The following is a 27391-nucleotide window of genomic DNA, read 5'->3' as shown; positions in this document are numbered from 1 at the left end:
CTGCCTGCAACTGAGGTTTCAGTCAGTTAAAATAGGCTAACACTTTCTAATGAAAAGACTTCTACAAGAGAGTAAAGATTCCTCCTATTCAGCAGGCAGTCAGCAGAGAACTCATCGATGTTTAAAATTTCCTCTTTGCATAATTTTTGAACCTACATGTCTCAATCACAGCTCTTGTTACCTGCTATAGAGTACACAATGCTTTAAAGCAGCTTCTTTTCAACTCCAGGTGGTCAGGCAGATGGAGAAGAAACAGGGAAGTTGTATTTTGAGAAAAAAAGGACATAATTAAAGTTAAAACTAATTTGCAAAAGCCATCAGATCCTAAACGAATAATACACATAGAAAAGCATGATACAATTTAGGAAACAGTATTTAATTTAAGTAAAAAACCCCAAAACCCCAAATGCCTCTGGAATTGAGCACAAATTTGCTAACATTTGCTAACAATAACATAACATTTATGCTAGTTTTAAGTCTTTTTCGCAAGCACCATAGAGTCATTTACCATTGTCTTCCTCTTATCTTAAAGACTGAGGCAAGCTGAAACATCAATAAAAATGTTTTACAATTTTGTAAAAGCCAGTTCCACAAAATTCAGAGTCAAGATATACAAATTTACTATTTGTCTTGTCATTTACTCAATCTGATACTAGAGTTAAGAAGTGAAGTTTCTCCATTACCACAAATCTGGGTTTCCACACAGGTTAAATGTGGTAGGCACACAGCATGAAGCAAACTCACTCCTATTTATGACCAGAAAGTGGAAAGCAGCCTGTTCAGAATGCAGGCTTCCTTTTGCACCAACACTTACAGGCCCAAATATGCCCCAACAGCTCCCCCTTTAGGGAGCTGCAGAAAAGGAAATGTTGGAAGACTGGTACCTTAGTCACTCAGCTTCAAGGTCAGAATATAAAACTTATTTTGAAATAGCTACTGTGTTGATACAATTGCTTTACCTAATACTCCGTACAAAGAGATAGAAAATGATCAGCAAAAAAATCGACTGTATTCTGAACAGGCTTCCTAACTGTATGTAAAAAATGAAACTGCCACTTTTCATAGTTTATGCCTAAGTTATAAAACCAGTTTAGGTTAGTTTATAACCTAAACTTTAAGAATTGAGTTCAGAAGAAATGTACAAAGACACTACTATCATATTACCATCATTAGTAAACATATATTCTGAATCTTCTTCCTTTTGGCGAAGATATGAAACCGAACTATTTTCAAGAACTATTTCTTTTCTCTGTGCCTTCAGGAAAGTGAAATATAGCACCAAATACATATGATAAGTGATCTTCCTTCAGGCTCCTCTTCCTGACTTTTTTAGATACTCAGAGCACTACTTCCAAATTTGCCTACTCAAGTTTGCATTCCTAACACAGCCATACCTTGCTTTCCTTCTAATAACGGACATACCTAACTTTGATACAGTTCATTATGCCACACACACACTAGTCAACAGTAATTCAGGTTTAAAAGCAGTATTCCATACTAACATTGCATATAAATTACAGATAAAAACATGCCCTGAAAAATTACAAGGTGATTTTTTTTATGAAGGGAAGTAAAATTCTTTGGTAAGCATAGAGACAATGCATGGAATCTGTTTCTTTGCATTAAAATCCCGCTGAGTTGAGAAGGACTCATACTCTGCTACTTTGCGATTTACACGAGTTAAAATCTGCATGAGTTCCAGTTTCCTTGCATGTTCCCTCAGCATTTTACAAAGTGACTGAATGAACCAGGAGCCCTCAGCTGCATTCCTCCAGGAGTAATAGCCTGTGGAAAAGAGATGTCAAACTGATCAGATGTAGCAGCTTCTGATACAGGACAGGATCATGATTAGGGAAACAAAGCACTGTTTCCAATAGCAATACATGTTTTAAAATAAAAACTCAAAAACAGTAATCAAAATTTAGATTTTATGAGCTCCCCGAATTGCAGCTCTAAAGATTTTTCTAATCCTCTCATCTTTTTTCCATCTAAGAAAACTTAAGGTAGGTAGAAAATCAAAAGGCGTGAAAACTATCTTCCACTGCAACAGTCTCAGCTATGAATCACTTACTACTTCTTCATAGAGTACATGTGTATGAGGGAGAGGTGACAGGACAGATGGAGCCAAGATGCAAAATGGATTTCAGGGTTACTTCCTTCAGGACTACACGCATGAATTAAAGACTAAGACCTGTTTCTGCTAGCTGGTAACTAAGGGCCATACTACTGGCTCTGTCGCTACTGATTTTGCTTACAGCTGCAGTGAAAATTAAGAGTTGATAGGCAGTAGATGTTTATCACCTACTTCTGTATATGCATCTACAGATCGATTGTTTTGTTCTCTCAGAATCAATGCACCTTTTACTTCCTGCTGTAAAATACATTCACAACTTGGGTTAACTGAACTCATAGCAGATGAACATTTGAAGGTTTGCTAGTGAGAAAGATGCACATTCAGGGTTGGTTTGTTTCGTAGGAACTGAGAATAGCAACTACTTCAAAAAGAAATCAGATCAGGGAGAAAAGGATGATTGAGTGAAGAAAAATACATGAAAGAGAACAAGTGGTCACCCACTTGACTGGATATAACTGCAAATTCTCATTTACAACATCAATACAGACTGTACATATATATTTGAGGAACAAACATTTATTTGCAAGTCTCTCACCTGGAGCTGTGGAATACGCATACAGGAAATCTGCTTCTACAGGTATTTTCTGACACATTGTTTCTTCTGACCCACTGTCTGTCTCAATACCAGAATCTAATTCTGTTCCTCTACAAGCCTATTTGGTGGAAAGAAGAATGGGAAATAAAATAAAAACCAAAGAAATAAAGACAGCCATGTTAAGGATAATATCCCAATTAAAACAAAAATAACAAGAATTTGTATGTCACATTTCTATTAGACAGACTGAGAAGAAAACTAACTAGCATTTATTTAATCAACTACACAGATTGCTTAAGATAGGTATTAATTCTATAGTGTATTCAGAAACTCACTACAAGATGGGCTAGTGTTTACAAAGATTTTACATAATCCAAAGAATTAAGATAATGCAATCTCAGCTATAACAAGTACTGTCTACCTAATAGGGCAGATAATGCCACTTCTAAACCTGAAGAGAATCTTATTCTGAAAGTAATTCCATTTAAATCCATTTCAGAATTAATTTATCTGCACTAATAATTAATGGGAACAGTATTTTTCTTAAAGTATTCAGCTGTTTTGATGATGACTGTTCAGCTGTACATCACCTGAATGAAGAAGAGCTTGGGTTTTCCTGCTAAACTTCTGCACTTGTCACCTCTGAAAAGGCTTGTTAGTACTTTCAATTCAAGAGGGCCATCTGTACCATAGATGACTCCTTCATCACCATGGCTTAGCAACACACAAACAAAACTGCTTCGGTTGCTGTGATCTTCTTGAGAAACTTGAAGGAAAAAAAGGAAAGATAACTGTTATAGGTTCTTGCATTCCCTAAAAGCTTTGAACATTTGATGCTTCCTGTGCAACAGAAGCCTTTAAGAACCAACTCCTGTATTTAGAAACCTCCAACCAGTTTTCACTACTTGAACAAAAGGAGCCAGCCTACTTTAATTCAGAAGACCGGAGAGAGAAAACCCCAAATTAAAGGCCAACCCTATACATTCTAAGACATGGCCTCAGAATTAGGCCAAAAACACCATGAGGAGACAAAGACGGTGTTCCCACAGTGTATCAAAGTCTGAATGGCACACCTCACTCATGCAGAAATGGTCAGTCTCATGATCTGGGATCAGACTGATAGGAAGTTCTGAGTTTTGGGAAAGGATGGGGAAGTCTCATCTCTCCTTCCAATCAGAGATGCTTCAACTACTCATATTACATGGGTAATTAATGTGCCATGAAAGTTGTTGCTGCTGCAGAGACTTAGGTACTAGTACTTCACTCTTTCACTTTGGCCCTGTAACAAGGTCTAGAAAGATTTTTCAAGCTTCTGATTTTTGTACTTACAGACATTTAAGACTGATATAAAGTGCTGATAGATTTTTTTTCCCCATCTTGTGGTACACAAAGAGCACAGAACAGATAATCTCTTATGTCTTTTGTTGCCTGACATTGTGGGGATTGTACTTAAGGATCAAGACAATTCTTTTAAATGTATGAAAAAATACAAACATGCTTTAAAAGAAAGGATCCAAAAGGAATTCTGAGCAGGAAACTCAAGAAGATGCAAGAGTAGATGGAAAGGGTTATAGTCCCAAAAGCTTCTTGCGAAAACACTGAATTTCTATTCTGGAAAAAAAATGAAGTATTTCGTTTTTTCTCAAGCAATGCACACTAGGGCATTTCTACAAGCACTGCATCTGGAAGAGTCAGGAAAGGCTGTTTTTTTGGAATCTCTAGTTAGGCTGCAGTCTGTGGTTTACACTGTCTATTTGGAGGCCTTATACCAAGGTAAGACAGAGGCCTTGGAACCCTCAGCTACTGTCAACAGACTGGCTACAACTATACTAATAAATAAATCATGCCTGGGAGCATTCTCTGACATAAACATTAACTGGCATGAAAGAACTGACATCTATGTTAGCAAATACATTAACAACAAAAAAAGCCAAACCCAAACATAATTGTTGTAGGCTAACTGCATGTTGCGAATAATCCCTAGAACATTTTTACTGTTGAACTGTGACCTGGAACAGTCTGGGAGAGCACTGGTAGGCATCAGCCACAGTCATGCCAGAGAACCTTGCAACAGTTAACTAAATACACTGGGTTCCAGGGCTACAGATATCTCCAGGCATTGTTTAATTTACTAGTCTAGATGTAGCCAAGTCCAAACAAAGCAGGACTAACACTAACACTAGTATGAAGCTCTCAGTTGACAAAAGGGTGTTCTGTTTCACAAGTCAAACAAAACACAAATTGTTTCTCTAAGAGTAATTCAGTCCACACATTTGCAGTTCTGGTCCCTCCACTAGAAGCCCCCGGATGAGAACACATCTTGGGCCACACCACTGAGCATATAGCACAGAATCCCTCTACCCAATTAAGCAGGCTGCTTTCCAACTCACAGAGCTTCAGTGATCCCAGGGCCAGAGTATGCATCAGTCTGCATTTAAGTTTCAGCCTTTTTTCCAGCCTTCTTTGAAGATGAGAAAGGATATGGAGACAACAGTCATGATACAAAAGATGAAGAGGCAGCAAAGGTGAACAAACATAGAAACTGTGATGCACATTCCATCCTTAGCAATAAATCATCAGTAGGTGTGAAGTATTATCTAAAAGAACCACGGAAGAAGAGATGCAAGGGCTACAGATGTAGCTGGAAACAGTGGTTGATTTAATACACATACCGAACATATTTCTACTTACCACGTTTCAATAGTTCAGAAATCTCCACACATGAAAGATCATTGTTGATCTTTATTTTATACCCCAACTTCATAAAAATTTCTCTGACACTTGCAGCATCCGCATCTGTACCCGAACGGGCTGACATCCCTACACATAAGAGGAATGCATTATTTTTTTATATGATATAGATGGCATGGTCATATTGAGCCAAATTCTTCTCACTTCTACCTGTATCAGACTGGAACATTATTCCATAATTCCAGCTCCACTCTTAACAGAAAAAATACTGCACTGTTACACATGCACACTATCTCCCTCTCCCTGTATGTTTATTGTAGATTTATCTACTCCTTACTTTTTGTATCTACTAATAAAGACATAAAAGGATTTTATTTGCAAAACAGAAATCATGACTAAAAGGTAAGATAGACTTGTCTTTCCTACCAAATTCCCCCCATTACTGCTATACCCTAATGTGTTCCCTCTATGCACCTTTGGGAGAATGAATCACACCCGTTCACACAACAATTTGAGGTTGCAATCCAAATTGGTCTGTATATTTAATTTTGAAGAATAATACATGCCACTAATCGATCTAAATTAAGGAAAAAAACTTTAAAATTTGAAAATAGTACCAGTCTTTCTGTGGAAGTTCTTATTGTTTATTATTACACATTCCCCCATCTCTGGATAATCCATTCTGTAACTGTGGTCCGGCACAATTCCAGAGTCCATGGACTTGCTAGCAGAGAGGTTCTTTCTGTATAGAAATCAGACAAACTTTAGGTGTTAATTTCTGATCTTCCTTCTCTAGTTTCAAAATAATAACCAAAACCAATGAAATTGGTAAGATTTGATCCTTGTTCCCTAGGAGTTCCCACAGCAAGTTTGCCAATGACACCAAGCTGAGTGGTGTGTTTACTCTAGAGGCAAAGGAACCCAGAGGAACCTTGACAGGCTAGAGAGATGGGCCCATGCAAACCTCATGAATTTCAACAAGGCAAAGTGTTAAGGTCCTGCATCTGCACTAGGGCAATCTCAAACATGTATACAGGCTGGGTGATGAGTGGGTTCAGAGCAGCCCTGAGAAGGACTTGGAGCTATTAGCAGATGAAAAACTGAACATGAGCTGGCAACATGTGCTAGAAAGCCCAGAAAACCCAGAAAGCCAATGGCATCCTGGGCTACATCAAAATAAGCATGACCAGCAGGCTGAAGGAGGTGATTCTTCCCCTCTACTCCACTCTAGTGAGACTCTACCTGGAGTACTGCATCCAGCTACAGGGCACTCAGCATAAGAAAGACAAGGATCTGTTCATGCAGGTCCAGAGAAAGGCCATGAAGATGCTCAGTGTGCTGGAGCACTCCTCATATGAGGACATGCTGAAAGAGTTGAGCTTGTTCAGCCTAGAGAAGAAAAGGCTCTGGAGAGATTTAGATCAGCCTTCCAGTATCTACAGGGGGCTACAAGTAGGCTTGAGAGGGACTTTTTAATAGGACATGGAGGGATAGGACAGGTGAAATGGGTTAAGATAAAAGAGGATAGACTTTGATTAGGTATTAGGAAGAAACCCTTTACTGTGAGGGTGGTGAGACACTGGAACAGTTGCCCAAAAGAAGTGGTAAATGCTCCATCCCTGGCAGTGTTCAAGGCCAGACTGGACAGAGCCTTGGGTGACATGGTCTGGTGTGAGGTGTTCCTGCCCATGGCAGGGGGGTTGGAACTAGGTGATCTTAAGGTCCTTTCCAACCTTAACCATACTGTCATTCTATGATTCTAGATGTAAGGATGAAAATTTTCCTTACACCAGAGACACTGGAACAGGCTGCCCAGAGAAGCTGTGGGTGCCACATCCCCTGAAGTTGGAAGGTCAAGCTGGACAGGGCTTTGAGCAACCTGGTCTAGCAGAAAGTGTCCCTGCTTGTGGCAGAGAGATTGGAATTAGATGATCTTAAGGTCCTTTATAACCCTAACTATTCTATGATTCTAGATATAGAGAAGAAATTCTTTACTGTGAGGGTGGTGAGACACTGGAACAAGTCACCCAGAGAAGTTGGATGCCCCATCCCCAGCAGTGTTCAAGGCCAGACTGGACAGGGCTTTAAGCCACCTGATCTAGTGGAAGATGTCCAGGCTTGTGGCAGGGGGGTTGGAACTGGATGATCTTTAAACTCCCTTCCAACCCAAACCATTCTGTGATTCTATGATTCTAAGCTATGTCTGTGAAATAAGTTGTTAGATCCGATTTAAGACTAGTGAAGACTGTACTTGCCCAGAGATTAAAATAAATAAAACTGCTTGTTATGTTCCCAAATAAACCTTTTGTTTCAAGTTCAGGAAAATGAACATACACAAATAATTGTGGGTGTGGAGGAGAGGAGAAGAGACATTTGTAGTTGTATTAATCTTCTGTGAAACTTGTTACAAGTTTAAACTTTAAAGACTCAAGGAAGAACTATGTCTAAAATGATAATGCCTCTACATAGCAGAGCATGAAAAATCAGTTTAAGGAAACCAACTACTATACCAACAAGAAATCAGTGTGTTTTTTTTTTACTACTATCTTTTGAAAGCTCTGTACTAGGAGCAAGATGAGCTCTGAGATTGTAAATCTATTCTGAATTCTAACCAAAGGTCATTTCCTCATTTAATTTTCACAAGTAAATATTCAAAACCTAGAAAGACCAAGACTCTATATGCAGTTGTAATTCTACGTTAATGAGCACACCAACTATACCACCACTCATGACTTCAACGTTTGTTAATTTTACTCAGTCCATATATGCTGAGGTCAGTAAGGATTTTCTCATTTAAGCATATGGGTATCCTACAAATAAGAAGTCTGTAATGCTCTTAAATCTATTTTTCACTAAAATACTAAGTTCCTAGAGAGTGCAATCTGATACCAGCGTAACAACCAGGAAGAACAGGCCTGCCTTTCCTTCCTTCCACCCCTGTAAGTTCCTCTTGCACTTGTGCTTCTGCACATAAAACCCTCCAGCAGGTCAGTTCAAGCAGCTGAACTGTCTGCCACTGGCTCCGGTAAGCTCTAGAAGCAGTTCAAGGAAAGAGGTGAACATTTAGCTCAGGGTGAGATAGAGAAGTCTGTTTTTCAGAGCAGATAACCACTTGACAATACTGTTAAGCTAAGTCTAACTGCACCTCAGGTGTTGCTTTTTAGTTCCTTGCACGTACATGTGGCCTGTTAGAGACTGTGTAATTTTCAAAAGTAGTAAAACTCTTCTAATAGTTATTTATGATTATTATCATTTACCATAATTGAAACTTTTCCTTTTAGCACTACTTCTATGGCTCTTGCCTTCTGTTACAGCACCTGATTCCTCAAGAATTAAAGTGAAGACTTAAACCAGAAGTAGCTCACTTACCCTTTGGAACCTCTAGGAATAGATTTTGCATCTGCCAGATCCTCCCCTGACTGTGGGCCACTTCCTGTGTCTGCCATAATGGCTCTCAATTTTCAGCTTGAAAACACAAGAAAATAGAAATATATGATAGCTAATACTCATATGAAATGCTACCTTTAGATTTTTGTTTGGTTTCTTTAAAGCCTTACACAATCAGAAAGCAACTCTTTAGAATTGGGGAACACACTAATGTTAAAAGGGGATATACACACAGAATAACTTTAGCCTAGGAGTATTAGTATTGGCAGGCAAAAAAAAACCCCAGCATTTCTGAGTATCCCCACATATCTTATACTTGAAATAAGAACATGAAATATTGTTCTAAATTACTGCATTCTACAGTAAGTCTGGGAGAAACAGCCTGCAGATCCCTGTAACCAAATCATTAAAAATGCCTAAGAAAAGCAGGATAAGAGACAAATTGAAAAAAAAAAATCTTTAGAATATTGTAATGTCCCTACATGCATCAGTATCATTTTAGTATTGTGACTGTTATGTCATTTATAGATTGTTCCACATCAATAAGACAGAAATTGAGATCCAAAGCCAATCAATGAAATTTATTGGAAGCATACAAAGACTAACATAGAAGACTGGATTTCGGGTCATAGTATCTTGAGAAATAAATAATTTCTCTGCATTCAGTTTCAACTGAAACATCACTAGATCCAATCCTAATTGGTGTATGTAAAGGCAACTGCAACATAAATAACATAAACCCATGTGAAGGCAACTGCAACACAAATAGCAAACCCACAACAACACAACTTTAAATAGCTGATGAAATCAACTCTGTGCTGTGGGCTGCTATTTACTATTAATCAGAACACAGGACAAGAAATGATCATTGATACCAAGCCAGAAATCAATTTAAATGCAATAAACCTCCCTCTCAATTACTCTATGTGCACCCATGGAACACATTACCACAAGTAACCTTTAACTCAGGACTCATAAAAGGATTAAGCATCATAAAGTTAAATAGCCAGAGAGGAGAAAGTAATAAATACCTGGAAGTGAAATACATGGTCAGACCTGAAGAAACAAGCAAGGTACTACAATGCAATAACTTAAAAGATATTCACTTAGCAGATATATTAATGGTATGTATACCCATCTTTCTTTGGTTCTTACAATAAGGCATTTACTTACATCTAGTTACTCTGAATGCTACGTCCTTGTATCTTGGAGCACTGATGTAAATAAGATATCTTCTTGCTCACAAAATTATTCCAGACTTAAGAACTGTTATCACATAAATTAGCAGCACACAGGAAAATTCCCTGAAAACTAAATGACAAAAGTATTAAATAAGCTTGATATTTAAGAAATTAAATTTCTAGAAGAGCTTATTGCGTTACATTTTTCATGGCTTTTAACCCCCACCAGCAACAAAGTACTATGCAGTCACTTGCCAACTGGGCTACCAATGACTACTTAGAGAAAGTATCTAAGGTGAAGTACAGGGAAAGCTAACAATTCTATCCAACAGGTAAGACCCTGGAATTCTCAGGGAGGTAAGTGGATCATTAGGCTGCCTTTGGTTCACATCAGTTGAAGATCCAACCAAACTGTTGCATTCCATTAGGGACTTGTTTCAGTAAGAAGTGGGAATCACACTGCTGAACAGCAGCAGGCTTAAGTAGGCAAAATGGAAACCTAATAAAATGGGACATGAATGCTTCTGTAACACAAATGTTGCATGCTGCAAACAATAAGAAAGATCTTCAATATTAAGTGACCTAAATTGAGACTTATCTCCTCAAACCTTTTGTAACCTTAAAACTTAAACCTCTAGAACTGTTGTCCTTCATCCAATCCCAAAGAAAAATGAAATTTGAAGTAGCTAGCAAACCCCACAATGAACTACAGCACTTTGTTTCTGAACAATGTAAAACACAGCTTGTCTAAGAGTCTTTACAAAAACTAGAGAGATAGTGAAAAAAATTGAGTATAATACATTAGGTATTTTAAATACGCACGCTTTATCTTCAGAACAGAATCTGTAACTCATCTTTAATATCCATCGATTTCTGAGCACCAGTTCACCTACACTTTTTTAAAGAAAAAAAGACATCCACAAAGAGAGATCCGTTTTGTTGCTAGGCACTCAAATGTATGTTTTAACTAGCAGTTATGTTTTCTGCTCTAAAGCACTAGTCAGAGTAACAGCAATGCTCTCTGGAGCATGGTGCTGATTCTAACAGACTACTAAGAATTGCCTCATCTTGGTTTAGGTAATGCAGTGATGTCATGTTCTGTCAAGCAGAATACACATTTCCCTATAGAGGATGATCTCATGCCGTTAGGGATGGGGCTGAAGACTGGGACAAAGCAATTAAAAATGTAATGTTAAATTGTTATTCTACTCTTTGTTATGATTTTATCTTAAAGTTTAGCTTAATAAAAAAATGTTTTTATTACATGTCAGCCTGGATTTACCTGGACCTAATGAAAATAAATTAACATCATCATGTCTCACCACCACCATAAGAACCATCAGGTTTCTTTACGAAGACACAAGAAAAATAATGATACAGTGATAAAAATAATACCAAAGATTCTCAGACAGGGAAGGAAGCAAATAACTGAATTTGCTCTAGTTACCCACTGTATCTTGAAATATGCAAACCACAGGACTCAAGACAACACATGTTCAGTATATGCCAGCTGCTACAAAGCAACGATTGCAGCAGTATTAAAATACATGTCCAAAACAGAAAGCAGCATTGTAATCATGTCCTTAAAGATTAGAAATGGGCAGTTTTCCACCTCACATGACTGTAAGAGAAAATGCTATGCATTCAAATAAAGTATTTTATGTACATAAATACATACATGGCACATTAGGATACTAAAGCAGACAGGCAGTTTAAGAATTTTCCATTCTATGATGTATAATGGTAACAAATAATTATCTAACTAATAATGGAAGGAAAACATAGAAGCTGACATAAAACCCCCCAACAACTAAGAAAATTTCAAATACACCATTACGTTTTCTGTGTGGCGTTATTCCCCTGTTAAATACTGCTGTCACAGATGAAGCACTGACAGTATGTATGCCTTCACAGTATTTCTGGTCTGGCTGTGGCTGTCGGGAGGCACTGAGACCGGGCCAGTAATCTGATTTTCCAAAACCAGTCAGCACTTATCTGCAAAATCAGCAGGACCTAAAATCACTCTGAGAATAGATGGGTGCTTTGCTTATTAATTCACCCATACCTATTAAACACAGCACCACAACAGATATAGCCTTGCCAGGCTCTTTAGTGCTAACGACACGGTGTGTTATTTTCAAATCTGCCAAATAATGACTGGTAGATAATTAAAGGAGAGAATTATGTGTTGAAAGGTAAAAGATCACAGCTATCCTTTACCCAAGCAGGGGACAGGACACAACAGACCTCGGACACGGCCCTCTCCACTCCACCGCCCCTATGACCCTCACTCTCCCAGCTGCCGCACACTCACTCTTTGTCAGACAGAGCTGTTGTCTAGATGAGTTTTAACCGCTTATCTCCAAAGCTTTAACTTGGTGGATCCAACTGCACGTTTGGACCCTGTGTTTCCAGTTAGTTAACAGTGTAACGCAAGGCCACCGGAAACCAGTTTAAAATTAAAGCTCCTCTCCCCGCCCCCCTTCCCCTTTGTTTAGGCAGCTTCTCCACAAAAACAAGCTTAAATGAGCAAACTGCCCGTCTTAAGCTTCTGGAAAAGCAGCAGCTGAGTCCCCGGCCGCGGAGGGGGAGGCCGCAAAGCGCAGTGTGCTGGCGCGGCACCGCAGCCGGTGTCCCCCGTCGCGGCCGTAGGCAGGGCGCTACCTCAGGCGGAAGGACAACATCCGCCCGCAACGGGCACCGGCCTGCCGGGCCACCGTGGCGGGAGCCCGCGGGGAGCGGGCAGGCGGCGCTCCCAGCCGGGCCAGCCCCACCTCGGGCGAGCCACAGCTCTTCTCCGGCCCGGCTGGTGAAGAGGCGCCGGCTCCCCTCAGCCCGCTCCCTGCGGCCGAAGCAAGGGGGGCTCCGCCAGACCGAGGCCCCTCGGACTGGAGAGCCACAGACACGCCACTCACGGGCGCTAGCCCTCCCCGACCCTACAGCACCTCTTTTCGACCCAGCCACCGTCCCCGCCGCCACCCACCTCAGCTGCTGCCAACCTGCTCCACCGGCACTGCGCTCTCACCTGGTTTCCGCAGAATGCGATGAGGCGCGAGGGCTGCCGTTGGCAGTGGCTGCCCCTCTGCCCGTGTGGCTCCTCCCCGCGCGGGGCGGGGGCCTGCCCCAGAGGGCTGTCATGTCGGCTGGGGGCTGGTGGCGGGGGCGTGCGGGTCGTGATGGTGAGTCGGTGTTTGCAGGGATTGCCTTCACTGTATCTCCCCTTTCTCACGTATCTCCCTTTCTTCTCCCGGGGCTGCCCCTTCCGTGTGGGGTGGCTCCGGCTCTGAAGAGAGCAAGTGGTTTGCGGCCGAGCCGAGCGCCATGGCTGAAGAGGCGCGCGGGCTTCCGCCTCCTCTCCCGCCTCGGCTTGCCGGGCTGGGACTCCCGCCGCCCCAGCGCCTGGCCGGGCCCATCGGTGTGCCCGATCATAGCGGGGAAACATAACGGGAAAGGGCATGTGAGGTTAGAAGAAGGGGAATGGCGTTAGATGTGGATTGGGTAGATTTGGATTAACAGCTCGGAGAAGAGAAGGCTGCATAGAGACCTCGTAGCAGCCTTCCAGTATCTGAAGGGGGCCTACAAGGATGCCAGAGAGTGACTCTTCATCAGGGACTGCGGTGATAGGATAAGGGGTAATGGGTTTAAACCTAAACAGGGGAAGTTCAGGTTACATATAAGAAGTTCTTTACTGTGAGGGTGGTGAGGCACTAGACCAGTTGCCCAGATAAGTGGTAAATGCTCCATCCTTTGCAGTGTGCAAGACAAGGTTGAATGGAGCTTTGGTCTGATGGAACGTATTCCTGTGGCAGTGGGGTTGGAACTGGATGATCTTTAAGGACCATTCTGTGATAATTTATGATGAACCTTCAGCTTATGATTATCCCTTCAGCTGCCATCCCACCCAGACTCCCCCTACACCACACACCCAGGAGTACCCATGCGAGGCTCCCATGAGTGCAAATGCTGAGCCTGTTTGTTACAGCTGCACTTAATGCTGTAACATTTGACTTTGTGTAACCCAAACCCTGTTACTTTAGGTCTATTGTTGTACTTCTATGTGCTGAAAAACATCTGCTTTTCTGACGGAATGTGCGTTTAGAAAGATAATCTCCATCTTGAGTAGTTCATGGGGATGATTAACAAATGAGCTATCAGATTTCAGTGAGCTGGAAAAGCATGGATGTACTGGACAGTATCAGAGCAGCACTTCCCACTTACTGTAGGGTTTTTCTCCCACCACCTCATGGTGGAAGCTTGGAAATCACAGAACCCATTGACAGATGTAGTCTGAGTATACCTGCCTGGTAGCATCCCACTGCCCTGCCATTCAACCTTACACAACCGCTTTCTTATCAGCTTTCAGGTCAGTTAGTTTCGTATTTGTACATTGACCTTTGATTGCAGGATCAGAGTACGTTTAACATGAGAAACTTAAGTTCTCCAGCTTCTCTGAGCAGGCATTAGGCTACTTTTTGAGGTCTTATCACAAGATGTAATAGCCTGCATTTTGCACAAAATTCCTCAAATCTGAATTGTAGAAGCTACTTCTATTAGAAGCTCAAGGTGAAAATTTGATGCTCCTTGTTACTGTGTAGGAAAAATGAGTAGTACATTTCAGTATGCCACAGTTTAGCTCACCATAACTGAACTAACTTCCAGTAACATTAAGAAATTTAGCACTGAGGAGAGTTATTTAGTATATTATTCTAAGGCTGAAATCTGTAGCTGATGTTGCATCATACATACTGGCCAAGACACCCATGTAATCATGTTATTTTGAGTAGCAGTTGACTAGAGTATTTAAGCTTCATTTCTCAGCAGCTGTGGATAGTGTGTTTTGTCATAATCATTACAGATTTTTTAGCATAGGTTGTTTGGGTTTTTGGGGGTGTGTGTATGTGTTTTCTGTGGTGTTGTTTTTATTACTACAATGCAGGGACACATACAAAGTGCATTTGTCTTTCTCCCATAGCATGAGGGAGCAGATAATGATTTCTGAAATGGAAAGTCCATCTGTCCAAAAAAACCCAAACAACCAAAAAACTCCCCTGTCATCTAAGGTATCAAAACACAAGATGTCTGCTGACACCATCACTTCTTCCCTCAAAAAAGGAAAATGAAATAACAAGTTCTTTAAGTCATCTCCCAGGAGACACATTTTCCCAGGGACTTTATGCAAATATCCTGCTGAGTCAGAAACACTGAAGTCCAAATGTGTCAGTGATGGCATTTCTTTCTGGCAAGCAGAGTGAAAATAAGCACTCCCCTTACTTCTGGTGGGACAGAAGAGAGGAGGATGAAGTAGGAATTTCCCAGTAAACTCAGAAGGCTACTTTGTGTTCCACTTAGTCTGTAAGGGTAAATTGCACATGCTCTAAATACATGTATTAGGTATAGATGAAATTACCTTGGAAAGATATATTGGACTGCTGAGAATCTGAGAATGTTTGGACTGCAAGCCCAGTGATAGATCTCAGTTTAAGGTAGGGGTTACCAGCCTTCTCCCAGGTTCAGATATCCACTCAGAAATGTGTCTGCAAAAGTATGTCCTGATTTAACTAGGAAGTTTAAAATTAATGGAGAATTATGGAAATTCTCCTTTGTTTTCCTTCTTTTTAATGGCCACCGTGTGGGAAAATCTTTTGCACCCAATTAATTTACAGCAGAACCAACAGCACAAAAATGAATCTGAGGGTTCTGCTAGCACTTATGAGAATTGCTGATTAATGTCTATAATTTCATTTTTCATTCCCAAAGAAGAAACTAATTGCATGAAAAGGAAGTGGAGGAAATTCATGGGGCAGGAGACTGGCAAGGTCTGCAGAGATAATATGTTTGAGCCCAGTTAGAAAAAAAGCATTGTGTTACTTAGACTTGACATAGGCACTAAAATATCAAAAGACAGACAAGCTTAGATGTGCAGTGGTCAGAAATGTAGGAACCTTTATTGTGGAAAACTTGAAGGGGCATTCAGAGGATGTAAAATTTGAGCTTCAGGGCCCACAAGAATATTTAAATACTCAAACTCACCTTGTGTATTCAGCTTGTTAAACATTTGAATACTTTTGAGCAGGGTCAGTGTCATGTTTGTCTCGTTTTTATCTTTCATTGCAAGTGTGAAGTTGTTACAAGAACCAAGTAGTTATTGCAGGGCAAAACTAAAAGATACCCCTTCATCTTTGTTACTTCTTGCCTCTCTTTCTCTGTTTCACAGTTTCTTAACAATGCTCTTTACCCTTTGCAAGTGTTCAGAGGGGCAATGAATTTTCCAGAAAAAAAAATCAAGTCAATTAAACTTGCAAATAATTATATATATTCTAATCTTGTGTTTATGCTTTCCTACATTACTTCGTAACATTTGGATTACTTGTGGAACTAGAAGTTGAAAGTTTGCAAGATAGCAAGCACTACTGCATCAGGTGCTATTTCTTGAGAAGAGATAAGATTGCTACCTTAAATTTGCAAGAAAGTACATGAGATTTTAAGCAGTATTACTGATGAGTAGCAAAGGTTGGCAGTGGAGAATGGAGCCCTCATTTTGGATTTCACATCTTTTACTTTGAGATACAGCACTCAGAGCTACAGTCAAATACCTTAATTTTTCTCAGAATCTCAAGTGCTGTGCTACTTATACAAATTAATTATCTCATTTGTCTTTCCAACCATTGATCAGAAATAATAGTATTTTTTCACTCCTTACTGATGCTGTGTAGCTGGTTAACATGGTTTGTGTATTTTTTTGAGAAGGAATGTAATACTATTATGTAAACAAAAAAGAAGCTTCCTACACCTTCCCTTATTGTGTCTACTCTGTTGTTTATCTTTGATAGTATTAATATGGAGCTCTCTTACTTCTAAAACTGTGTGGAAAGATTTAATGTTAAAATAAATATCAAGGAAGATTAGGTGTTGATTTGGAATATTGGCTACTCTCAATAAATAAATAACGTTAAACAAAACTAGAATTCAAAGCTGTGATAACTACAGGATATATTAAAATTGAGTTGCAAACAGAAATTGGTAGATATTTGACTATTTGTTATTGCCTCAGGACAAATGAAGAGAAGCTGGGAAGAAAAACTGAAGAAAATAGAAGAACTAGCGTCTTACTATGAAAGTAACCCTCTTCCTCCAGTTTATAAGCCAAGACTCTCCAAACCCTTTTTGCCATCCCCTGTTTGGAAAATATTTTGTCGTCAGGCTGACGCTTTCAATTATGTAAAAACCTGCAAAGAGGTATATTATTTGTTTGGTAAATGTCTCTATTCTTTAGATACTTTCTAGGTTGAGCTTCACTTAAAAGCCTGTTTGGCAATAAGGTCTTTATAAGATTGCAAGATCTTTTTTTTTTTCCCCTTCTTCCCAATCCTGAAACAGCAAGTAGTTTTATTGTCTTTGTAAGAGATCATACTACACTGGAGATACCTCTGAGAAGTACTCTTCTAACATACAGATTGGTATGTGATGTTAACCTCTAGCAGTAGAAGTGCTTTTGGTACCATTGTAGTGATTTGTTCCTTCTGAAGATGAACAAGCTATCAGGGTTGGCAGGAGAATGGGAAAGTAGTGAGAATTGAGTAAGCAGAAAGAAGAGTTAAAAACTGAGAAAGAAAAAGAGATAATCAGGAAGCAGAGACAGCAAAAATGTACAGCTCTGCAGTGGCATCAGAGTAGCAAGTTCAGTGATAAGAAGTAATGAGCCAAATGAACATTAAGCAAAACACATCTTCTGTTTTCAATTTAATGCTTTTCAAATTGGTTGCTGCTTTTAAAGAAAATACTGTTTTTTTCTTCATACTTTTTCAGGTGTTTAAGTTATCCTGACTGTCTGCTTTCCAAAAGGCACTCTCACTGGCTTGGCAATATTTTTTTTGTGTTTTCCATTTCTGTATTTAAATAATACAGTCTAAAGAATATTTGTTATAAAGCCATATGCTGCCATCATGTCCGCAAGCTGTGCCTTTCAGGACATTGTTCTTCCTTCTGTTCAATGCACTTGCCACTGATCAGAAAGAAAGAAGATTTTATAGAGAAAACAGAGCAAAGAAAAGCTTCACATTTTTGCTTATGTAACTGAAACCAGAATTATATTCTTGATTAAAACGAGATGCTACTTGGCTTGAAAAAAGGATAATCTACTTACAGTTTCCTACTATCTGCTAACCTTTGACCAAAGAAATTAATAGGAACTTGTGAAAACTATAACTGATTCTTTAAATTAAAAAAAACTTTGATATTTTTACTTTAAAAGCATGTTCATGTATTTGCCTTGGAAAAGAGCACACAAAGTGGACCGAGGTTTTACCTTGTGACGTCATATGAAGAGCTTTGGTTTTATTACAGGTGAGTATTTGAAAAGGTATCCTAGATGTTACTATAAGATAGCAGTGTAGTAATAGCTCTTACTGGATAGCTATCCTCAGTAGCCATCTGCTGCTCTGACAGAGCTGTAATGGGTACCAGAGGTTTCATCTTGGACATGGAGAAAAATTCCGAAGGACAAACCAATCTATTCTCTACTGGCTTTGAACTTTCAAGATGCAGACTGCAATTACTCCCTGTGAATTAAGGACTATGTCTAATGAACTTAAATCTAATAGCAGTAGATTTGCTTTTGCTGTCAGGTTTCCTCAGAGAATCATGCCAACAAGTGACACAAACATATTTCTATGATTAGTCATATTTTCATTTAAATGGGTGTTAATATAAATGGTAGTTACCGGTTTGTGGATTTGTGTTTGTGTTCAGTAGTTTCAAGTATTGGCAATTCCTTTACATACTAAACTATCTTTTCCTTTTATTTGTTTTACAATAAAACATTTGGTTCTGAAGTAAAAGAAATCTAAGAGTCAATTTTTATATGAAAAAATAAGCTTTTTTTTCTTTATTTAAAATTACATTTTTAATTTAGGTGGAAAAAGTCTGTAATCTCAGTGATAACTTACTAAGTTTTAATTCTGAATTTTAAGCATTTTCTTTCTGTCATTCCTTAAGGTCTCAACAGCATTTCTTTTGACAGTATGTATGATAAGGCTTGGGTTGTGGGGAGGAAAATACAAATTAAATTCTAGGCCAGACAAATGTCTTTGTTGAAACTTGATGCTGAAGTTAGTTACAGTTTTTTTTCAAAGGATTATACGGTTGCTATGTTGGTTCTTTTTTAATATAGGTGATAGACTGAAAAATGAAAGAATGTTGTGGGATCCTTATTTGCAGCTGATAAGTATGTGTAATGCTTATCTTGCGAGGTTGTGATTTGCTTTTGTTTTTCCTTAGCAAAGGTTATAAAACAAGTCTTATGCACTGCTATGAAGTAATTCCTGAAAAAGATCCTTGCAAACTTTATTTTGATTTGGAGTTCTACAAATCAGCAAATCCTGATGCAGATGGCAAGAGTATGGTCACAAAGTTAATTGAGGTAAATTGGAACAAAGTCATGTTGTAGATTATTGTGAATTCATTACTGATTTAATATGAAACCAAAGTATTCACCACTTTATCTTCGTTATTCTTTAGCAAAAAGAAAAGGCATTGTAGACCTAGTGGTTATCTTTAATTAAGTAAAAAGTACTGTTTTAATGAAAGCAAAAGCTCTCTTTAAGTGAAAGTGAAAAATAGAGAATGATATTTTTTGGAATAATTGTATTCACTGTACAGTGCTGTGCAGGTTTACTGATATAAGCTTACTTTTGCAGATTGTTTTACGTGCTACGCCACTTCAAAGCTGTAAAACTGAAGGAATGTTAAGTATTTTTCAGAGTAGCATTGATAAACGTTTCATTCATATACTCCTCTGCTCATTTATTTGGCCAGCTGATACAGTCATATATCATATTCAGTCATATATATAAGCCACTAAATTAGACTTTGACCTGAAAAACTGAAAATCTGCTCAGCTTATCACTGTTAGTATATTTAATGACTTGTTTATTTCAGTAAATACAATCTATGTCAAATTTGATTAAAATTTGCTATGAGTTATGAGCTAGTTTGAATTAATTGTGTGCTCAAAATGAGAAAAATAAAGTGGGGAAAAAAGATGTAGAGTTTGCATTTGTGTTAGGTTTTGTAGATGCTACTGTTAAAAATGCTAGAGAAAATAGCATAATTAATGTTTGTAATTTCAGCTTGTCAGTGAAAAATTAAAAGAACTTTATGGTGTAAATTGTTCAGAGGAAGATGTCTTGAATTTAGATTCGAGTACTGATGAAAAATTTAGTCGACACTTAATATTCCTACCCCAAAAAGCTGTATTTAAGGATAATATTCATGTTGGTAAGTGTGTTCTTTTCTCTTACACCTAGAAGTAACAAGTGAAGTTTTGACTTTGTACAGTGCCTTCTCACATTTGAATATTTAATGGAATTATATGTGGAAACAAATACCTATTCCCAGCAGAAATTACTAATGATTTCTATTTCATTATTTCTCAACTCATCTTCTACTTAGTGTTTCTACAATTAGCATTTGTGGTTGCTTATAATATTGGCTGCCAGTCCCAAGTTGACACAGAGCAGTTATTTCCTATGTGACACTGTGGTAACAGCTACAAACCCCAAAGATTAAATGGGATTACTGTAATTTTTAGTTCAAAAGTATAGTCCTAAACTCCTCTGCCACTATAAAACTCTTCAATAATACATGGTTAATAAATAATTTGGTATGACAGCAATTTTAACCTGCGATCTTGTTAAGTAAACCGTATTAGTCTGTTCTTTCAGTAAATGCTTGAACTGTTTATTCTGGCCCATTAGTTAAGTGTTATGTGCCTCCACTGTGATGTGGCTTTGTCATGTTTACTGTCAGCCTTAAAATACAGAGATTGTGTGTTCACGTTCTGCCTTTGCCTTTGCTGTAGTAAAAACCTGAAAAGGCAGATAACTTTATAAAGTAATTTCCCAGAATCTATAGGAAAATATACAAAATCTGAAAGATTTTGTCTAATATTAGACTTAAAAGGGATAATATATTTTTTAGACACATTGAAGAGTTATCTTTTTTTAAATTAATCAATGTGTTCTAATAAATATTTAAGATCAGTTAGTGGTATTTATGTGGGATAAACTAGGATATTGTCTACCACATCTTGGATTATATTGTTTCATAAGCATTTAATGTCAGGAGACATGCACAAAGTGCATAGGCTTAATATTAAATATGATTAAAACCATTTAGTATATAATTGGAATTAGTTACTAGTTAGAGTTAAAATACAGGGACTGAGTTCATAGCTCATGTGAGAAAGTATAAGAGATACTGTAGAGATCAATGAATTTACATATAAAAAAACAAAATACTGTCAGTGGTAGAAAGTGTCAGACACCTCACTTCTTAGGTCTCTCCATTCTCAGTAGTAAAAGTGCAAAGGGGAAGATTGTATTTGTATGATATCCACAATTGTTTATTTTCTTACATTTAACAAAGTTTAGTAAATTTCTTGCCAAACATGGGTTTGTCAGTCATGAACCAGAGCTGTTCTGTACTCTGGGCTGGTCAAAGATGTAATATTTTCCTTTTAAATCAAGAAGGTGGGAAAAGAGACCCCAGACTCCAGCCACTTCCAGCTTGGCTGTTCTGCAGAATGTTTGCATGGGAACTGTTGTTCTTTCTCGACTATTAAGTGATGTTACTTGCGTTGAGGTTTTCCTGTTTGTTTTTAAGGTAACTTTGTGAGGAGGATTCTGCAGCCTGCCATAAGGTTTATAGAGAGCAATGCTGCTGCTGTGATTCCAGAAGGAGCAGGACATGTTTTCCAGTGTTCTACAGAAGGAGTTGGATCAGATGGCTCTCTTACAAACCTCACAGCTGTTGGAGATACCTCTGAAGACTGGCCAGCCATTGCTCACAAAACAAAAGATACAGAAACATCATGCCAGGGACAGAATTTGGAATTTTCCTTTCTAATAGTAAATGATAAAGCTGGCAACAAGCAACTTCTTGTAGATCTAGGTAGGTATAAGAAGTGCTCTTAAACCTCTTTGGGATGTTACAGAAGTTGCAAAAACAGATGTTCCTTAGTCTTTGATTACAGACAGTAGGAACAGCAGTGTTTATATTGTTGTCCCTTCAGTCAGAATTTAAGCCAAATACAATATATGCTGAAATTGTGATCATAAATGCTGTACTTACTCTTAAATTCTGGTCCATGGAACTTCTTCAATTATTATATTTAACTCTTTTGTTCTGAAGTTTGAAGCAACTCTTGCCACCCAAGACTCTAGTTTTGTTCCTAAGGACTTGGTGCTCTTAGTTGGATAAGAAGAGGATAGCATCTATATTGCATTTTTGTCATTTCAGTTAAATTAGAAGCTGCTTCATTATGGAAGGCGTGGCCTTCTGTATTGTTCTTCATATATGCATTGAGCCTTCCTCCCCTCTTTGGAATGGCAGTTAGATTTTAAAGACAGAATAGAAATGTGGGGTTGGGCACTTCATGGCCCTGCTGGGTTTCACCTGTTCATGGTATTAAAATGTTAATCTCCAGGAGCACAACGCCCACAGTCAAACTAAAGTTTGAAAGTTGCACCCTTTTCCATCCCTGTGTCTGGTGTCTCTGCTGTTTGCCTTGGCTTAAAGAAATGGAAAGAGGTTAGCATGCGTTTACACAGCAATATGTTATGTACTTGAGGACTTCACTTTGCATTTTTTCTCAGATTTCTCTGAAAAACCCTCTTTCCTTCAAATTCTTCTCACGGAATTCAGGATCACTTTTATTGCTGGCCTCTTCAGTACCTTTGATTTGTTGAAACATAATTACAAAGTTAGCCATATGGTAGGCTTTTCCATTACTGAGTCAGAAGGATTACTTTGTACCTACTGTTAAGGATTCCTCCAAGCATATTAGTGAACGGAAATTACAGAAAACCAAATAATTCAGTGCATCATCTTTTAAGAATTTGGTGTTAGTCTTCCCAAATTAACCATCCTCAGCATTTGTTACACACATTACCTCAAAACTGGAAAGTGAAAATTGAATGAGCTGCAGTGATAGAAAGGTATGTGACGTTCTTGTTGAACGAGTTCTTTAAGCTCTTTTATCTTCATGAAAATTAAATGCAACCCACAAAGAAATCTATAAATCATAGACAGATCAGGCAGTGTTTAAGATAGGTGTTCGTTTTTTTTGTGGTTTGAGATTAGGATCAATTTTTCCTGGTAAATACTTCAGATAAGTGGTGTCTGATCCACAGAAAAAAAAATTAGATGATGTCCTTTCTGATTAAAATAATTGTGCAGCTTTTTATTCTCAATGGCATTTCACAAAGTTAGCATGAGAGCATTAATTTCTTATACTGAAGGGAAGCTTTTAGGAATGAGAATGTCAGAATGATTAAAATGCCTATGTAGAGGTCTTGAGTGTTTTAATTCTTCTGTAACATAAAAGATGTACCTGTGTGTGTGATCTCACTGTGTTGCTTTTCTTCTATGGGATGTGAGCTGAAGTTAGTAATAGTTTTTGTCCATTCCTTAGACCCTTAGCAGAGTCTCAGGGAAAGGATTTCATTTGCAAGTGCTCAGTATCTTAAACCCTAGCCAGCATTCTTATGTTAAGAAATATCTGGTTTCCTGTAGGAGTTTACACAAAGAATAGAAATTTCCGGATGTATAAATCGTCAAAAGCAGGAAAAAACGTGATTCTGAAGATAGCAGAGGAAAATAAATTTGTCCCTAAGTGTGAACAAAATGTCTCCATGGAAGAAGCCTATTTTCTTTCCTCCTTGGTCTGCAACGTTAGGTAATTGTTTCATTCTGGTGGAATTTAAGTATTTTTAAACACATATTTTAGTAATTTTTCTCCTGTGGCAGTTGTGAATAATTAATATCAATGGGCAATTATTCCATGGACATTGTTACAGGGTAATTTAGAAGTTTCCAGTCGAATTCCTTTTTCTCGAGACTCTTTAAGTGTTTGAAGAACACTACAGAATGCGTGATTTAGCTTCTGAGTTGTGCCTTATCTCTCTATACACACATGCTGAAATGTTAACTACTGTTAATTTTGGTTGGATTCTGTATAGTTCTGAGAGGAAAAAGTTGATTTCTACTCAATTAAATATAAACAGTAAATATTGTCTTAAGTCTGATTAAAAAAATAAAAAGGATTTTTGTACATGTTTATTTCCATACCAGATTGCCCTTTTGGTACAGATACCTCCTTAGGCTGGACACTGATACATACAATAATCAAGTTTTCTGTATCTAAACCTCTGATATATCTTACCCTGTATTGACGGTACATTAAGATGATCCTAGTCATTACTGCAGCAGAAAGCAGAAAGTTAAAGTACTACATACAGCTGTATGGTGTTGTGTATAATATTTTTATTAAAAACAGGTATTTGTTGTGACTGAAGTTTTCATATCCTGAAATGTTTGCTAGCCCATAGCCCGGTAGCATAAATGGTGTCATGTGTTCAGATCACAGGCATCAGCTGAGTCTGTCATAAATATGTATGGGAACTTCTCCTGTGTTGAATTTAGTCTTGTCTGATCATCTGCCTTCCAGCTAGTAGTATGACAAGGAAAAGTAGTTCATTGTAAGGAGAAAAAAACATCTGAGATCTTTCAAAGTGTGTGTGTATATATATTTATATATTATGTCTAGAGCAAATACTGCTGCATGAGGGTGGACCAGCAGTCTTTAAATGAAAGAAGTGCCACAGGGATAGGCTGGCTGAGGCTGTCAGGGACCTCTGGAGGTCAGTTGGTCCAGCCACCTGCTCCTGCAGGGATGCTCAGAGCCGGTAGCCTTGGACTGTGTTATGTCATGGCATACTGTGGTACATTACAGTATGTTACACCATACCATGCTGTGCTCTAAGAATCAGAGATTTTCCTTTGTATTCTCTTTTCTTCAGAGTGAGGGATGACACAAAAGTTCTGTCATCTGGCCTTTCAGAGGAGGAGGGAAGCGTGTCTGTGGTTTTGAACAGTCAAAATACCAGAAGCAGTAAAGGTACTCCAAGCCTTTTCTACTTTCACTGGATATACTGTGACTGACACACCTGATAACCTCGAGGAGGGCTTTTCTTCAGCAAGCTTTCTGCAGGAGACAGCGTGCAGCTGCACTGACGAATGCTGTGCAGCATGTGACTGCCAGCCGCTGAACCTCCCCTCAATGAGCTTCCATGGTGGCCCATGCTTTGTCCCCTTTCCTCCAGCTCCTTGGAGGTGGCAGTACCAGTTTAAAGATCTACAGGAAAATAACAGTGGATTTATCCTGGTTTTGTTTAAGGATTTGGTGTGATTCATGTACATTTTCTGTCTATGATCTATACAGTGTGTAGCAGTATTAGTTGCATATGGCAATGCCAAAACCAGTAACTGGGCTTATATGTGGCCTTTGTTTTAACAGATTCCATGGATGGTTGTCAAGATTCACCATATCCAGAAATTGATTCTTTTGTTCGTTCTTTGGTTAATAAAGATGGGGTACGAGGAGGTAAAGACCATTTTGCTATTTACAAATGAGTATTCTGCAGCAGTATTTTTCAGTAATTAAATCCCTTTTTAATTTCCCCCCAGGAATACGGCGATGGAATTATTTCTCTCCAGATGAAATACTTGTGTATGATATTTCTGGTTACCGGTGGTGTGCAAATATTGGAAGAGCTCACAAAAGTAACAACATAATGTATGTTCTGTAACTACTCACTGCAAAACAGCTTTATTGTCCTGCTCAACTGTTATTCTATAATAATGCTGAAAAAACATTATGGATAGAATTGGCAACTGTTACAATTTCTGTGCTGTTTCTTTGTGAGGATACTATGCTTTTAAAAACCAACCAAACAAATCCCTCAGTGTACTTTGTGATAACTGAATTTGTATTTCTAGTATTTCTATGAAGTAATCTTCATGCTATGTAAAATATGTGCCTGAAGAGGCTCACATACAAGGCAGAGTATATTAAAGCTATTAAGTGGTACTGTGCTTTGATGCTGCTTAGCAAGGAAGCTGATTAGTCCCAAGTAAGATAAAGAAAACAGAACACTTTAAAATTCATTACATCGCATCTTAACGTTATTAAAAGGACAAGGGCAACTCCTGCCCCCATGTCAGTCAGGGTGAGCTTTGCTTGTCACTCTACAAGGACTCAGACTTCTTACAGATTAACAAAAGAAATCTTGCGAAGTCAGGTTTTTCAGATGACATTAGAATTTCAATATATCATCAGTGGAAATATTTTAACTTGAAAATAATTTTATATAACCTTTAAAATAACTGCAAGGAGTGTGTTTTGGAAAAACAAGGGTATAAAAAAAAATCCGTCCATAGACACTATGCTAGATGAGCTTGGTGTTTCTAAAGTACAGCTGAAAAAGCCGGAGTGTCTAATCAGTTGACAGGAATTAGTGCTTTTATCTTTTATAATGAAATTAACTCTAACAGCAGCAGCAACAAAACCTTACCTTACACATAGGTACCATATACTAATCTTACTGTAACGATTTTTCCTTCCAAGATTTATGTAATGAAGTTGAATAAATTTCACTGCTACTCTTAAAATAATTATATTTTTAACTTAAGAAACCTGAAGTTTATTCTAGAAAATTAGGACCTGTACAAAACAAGTATGCAGTAAGCATGTCAGAGAATGAAAAGCAATATCCATAGATGGGGACAAACGAAACCTGTTTATTTAGTGTTAGCTTCCTTCTCTCTGCATTCACTTAATTTAAGTAGTGTTACTAAAAAATAAATTGTTTCATTTTTAGGATTCTGGTAGATCTGAAGAAGGAAGTCTGGTATCAGAAGTGTCATGATCCAGTCTGCAGAGAAAAAAACTTCAAATCACAAAGTATATGATTTCAAATCACAAATTCTGTGATTTCAAGCAATTATACTTAATACTTTTTGGAATGCTAACTTTAATTCATGCCATGTATTTGATTTAGGTTTTCCATTACCACCTAGGATCTGTCTCCCATTTCTTTTCAAACAGGTATGTTTTTGTCCTGTCAATATGCTACAGTTCTTGTGACTAAAGCTGCCTCTGGAACTCACTGGAAATCCCTGATAGCAGAGCCTGTTGAGCTCCTTACAGGAGTTACACTGGTACAGAATAGCTCCCCAGAGCAGCTGTGCTGGTGGGGTAGCTCCATATATTCATTTTTAAGTTCTCCAAGAGGAAATCTAGTACAAAATCTGTACAGATAAAGCTGCATTAGCTTTATATACTGAGTTACTGCAATAGCCTAGTTTCTCCTGGGACTTATTTGTTTTGGTCTGAGCAGTAGTTCCCATTATATAAACCACAAGAGCACTCCAGGTGCAGAATGGAGAAACTGCCTGCATTAAGCTCTGCTGTCCACTTTTGACTTCATGCTGGGCCAGCTAAAATAAAAAAGTGCTCCTGGACCACTTGAGTCAAGAGTCAAATTTAAGTCAGTGACTCTCAAATTTGAAGTCCACTTAACTCCATTTTAGTGTATTAAAGCAGTTATGTTTACCCACACAGGC

The 27391-nt window shown here is 38.4% G+C and overlaps 2 protein-coding genes across 4 annotated transcripts in view; one reads left to right on the top strand and one right to left on the bottom strand.

Annotated features, from left to right (window-relative positions):
• Positions 1-355: 355 nt before the first annotated feature.
• Positions 356-13025, bottom strand: CASP3 (caspase 3). 3 transcript variants are annotated; one of them, XM_031049000.2, is made up of 9 exons: positions 12954-12989; positions 11766-11923; positions 9921-10058; positions 8730-8825; positions 5978-6102; positions 5361-5489; positions 3260-3435; positions 2670-2787; positions 1435-1785 (listed from the first exon to the last, which is right to left on the bottom strand). In XM_031049000.2, exons 4-9 carry the CDS (start codon positions 8804-8806, stop codon positions 1559-1561), a joined length of 852 nt encoding a protein of 283 aa, XP_030904860.1. In that variant the 5' UTR covers positions 8807-8825; positions 9921-10058; positions 11766-11923; positions 12954-12989; the 3' UTR covers positions 1435-1558. The 3 variants fall into 3 exon arrangements, with proteins under 3 accessions (XP_005149203.1, XP_030904860.1, XP_030904859.1); XM_005149146.3 differs by lacking the exon at positions 11766-11923 and having other exon boundaries at positions 356-1785; positions 12912-13017; XM_031048999.2 differs by lacking the exon at positions 11766-11923 and having other exon boundaries at positions 12954-13025.
• A 33-nt stretch (positions 13026-13058) lies between these two features.
• PRIMPOL (primase and DNA directed polymerase) overlaps positions 13059-27391 on the top strand; it is a 15856-nt gene continuing 1523 nt past the window's right edge. The window contains exons 1-12 of the mRNA XM_005149035.3: positions 13059-13107; positions 16980-17164; positions 18180-18271; positions 19205-19346; positions 20056-20203; positions 21590-21877; positions 23501-23663; positions 24787-24884; positions 25284-25370; positions 25454-25562; positions 26647-26729; positions 26827-26873. Of these exons, the coding sequence (XP_005149092.3) occupies positions 13065-13107; positions 16980-17164; positions 18180-18271; positions 19205-19346; positions 20056-20203; positions 21590-21877; positions 23501-23663; positions 24787-24884; positions 25284-25370; positions 25454-25562; positions 26647-26729; positions 26827-26873 (1485 nt within the window). The 5' untranslated portion in view covers positions 13059-13064. The remainder of the gene's footprint in view (positions 13108-16979; positions 17165-18179; positions 18272-19204; positions 19347-20055; positions 20204-21589; positions 21878-23500; positions 23664-24786; positions 24885-25283; positions 25371-25453; positions 25563-26646; positions 26730-26826; positions 26874-27391) is intronic.

This window comes from Melopsittacus undulatus, chromosome 7 (genome assembly GCF_012275295.1).
Source record: "Melopsittacus undulatus isolate bMelUnd1 chromosome 7, bMelUnd1.mat.Z, whole genome shotgun sequence".
In the NCBI taxonomy this organism is placed as follows: Eukaryota; Metazoa; Chordata; class Aves; order Psittaciformes; family Psittaculidae; genus Melopsittacus; species Melopsittacus undulatus.
Note: the sequence above shows the minus strand (reverse complement) of the source record. Positions and strands in the feature narration are given on the sequence as shown.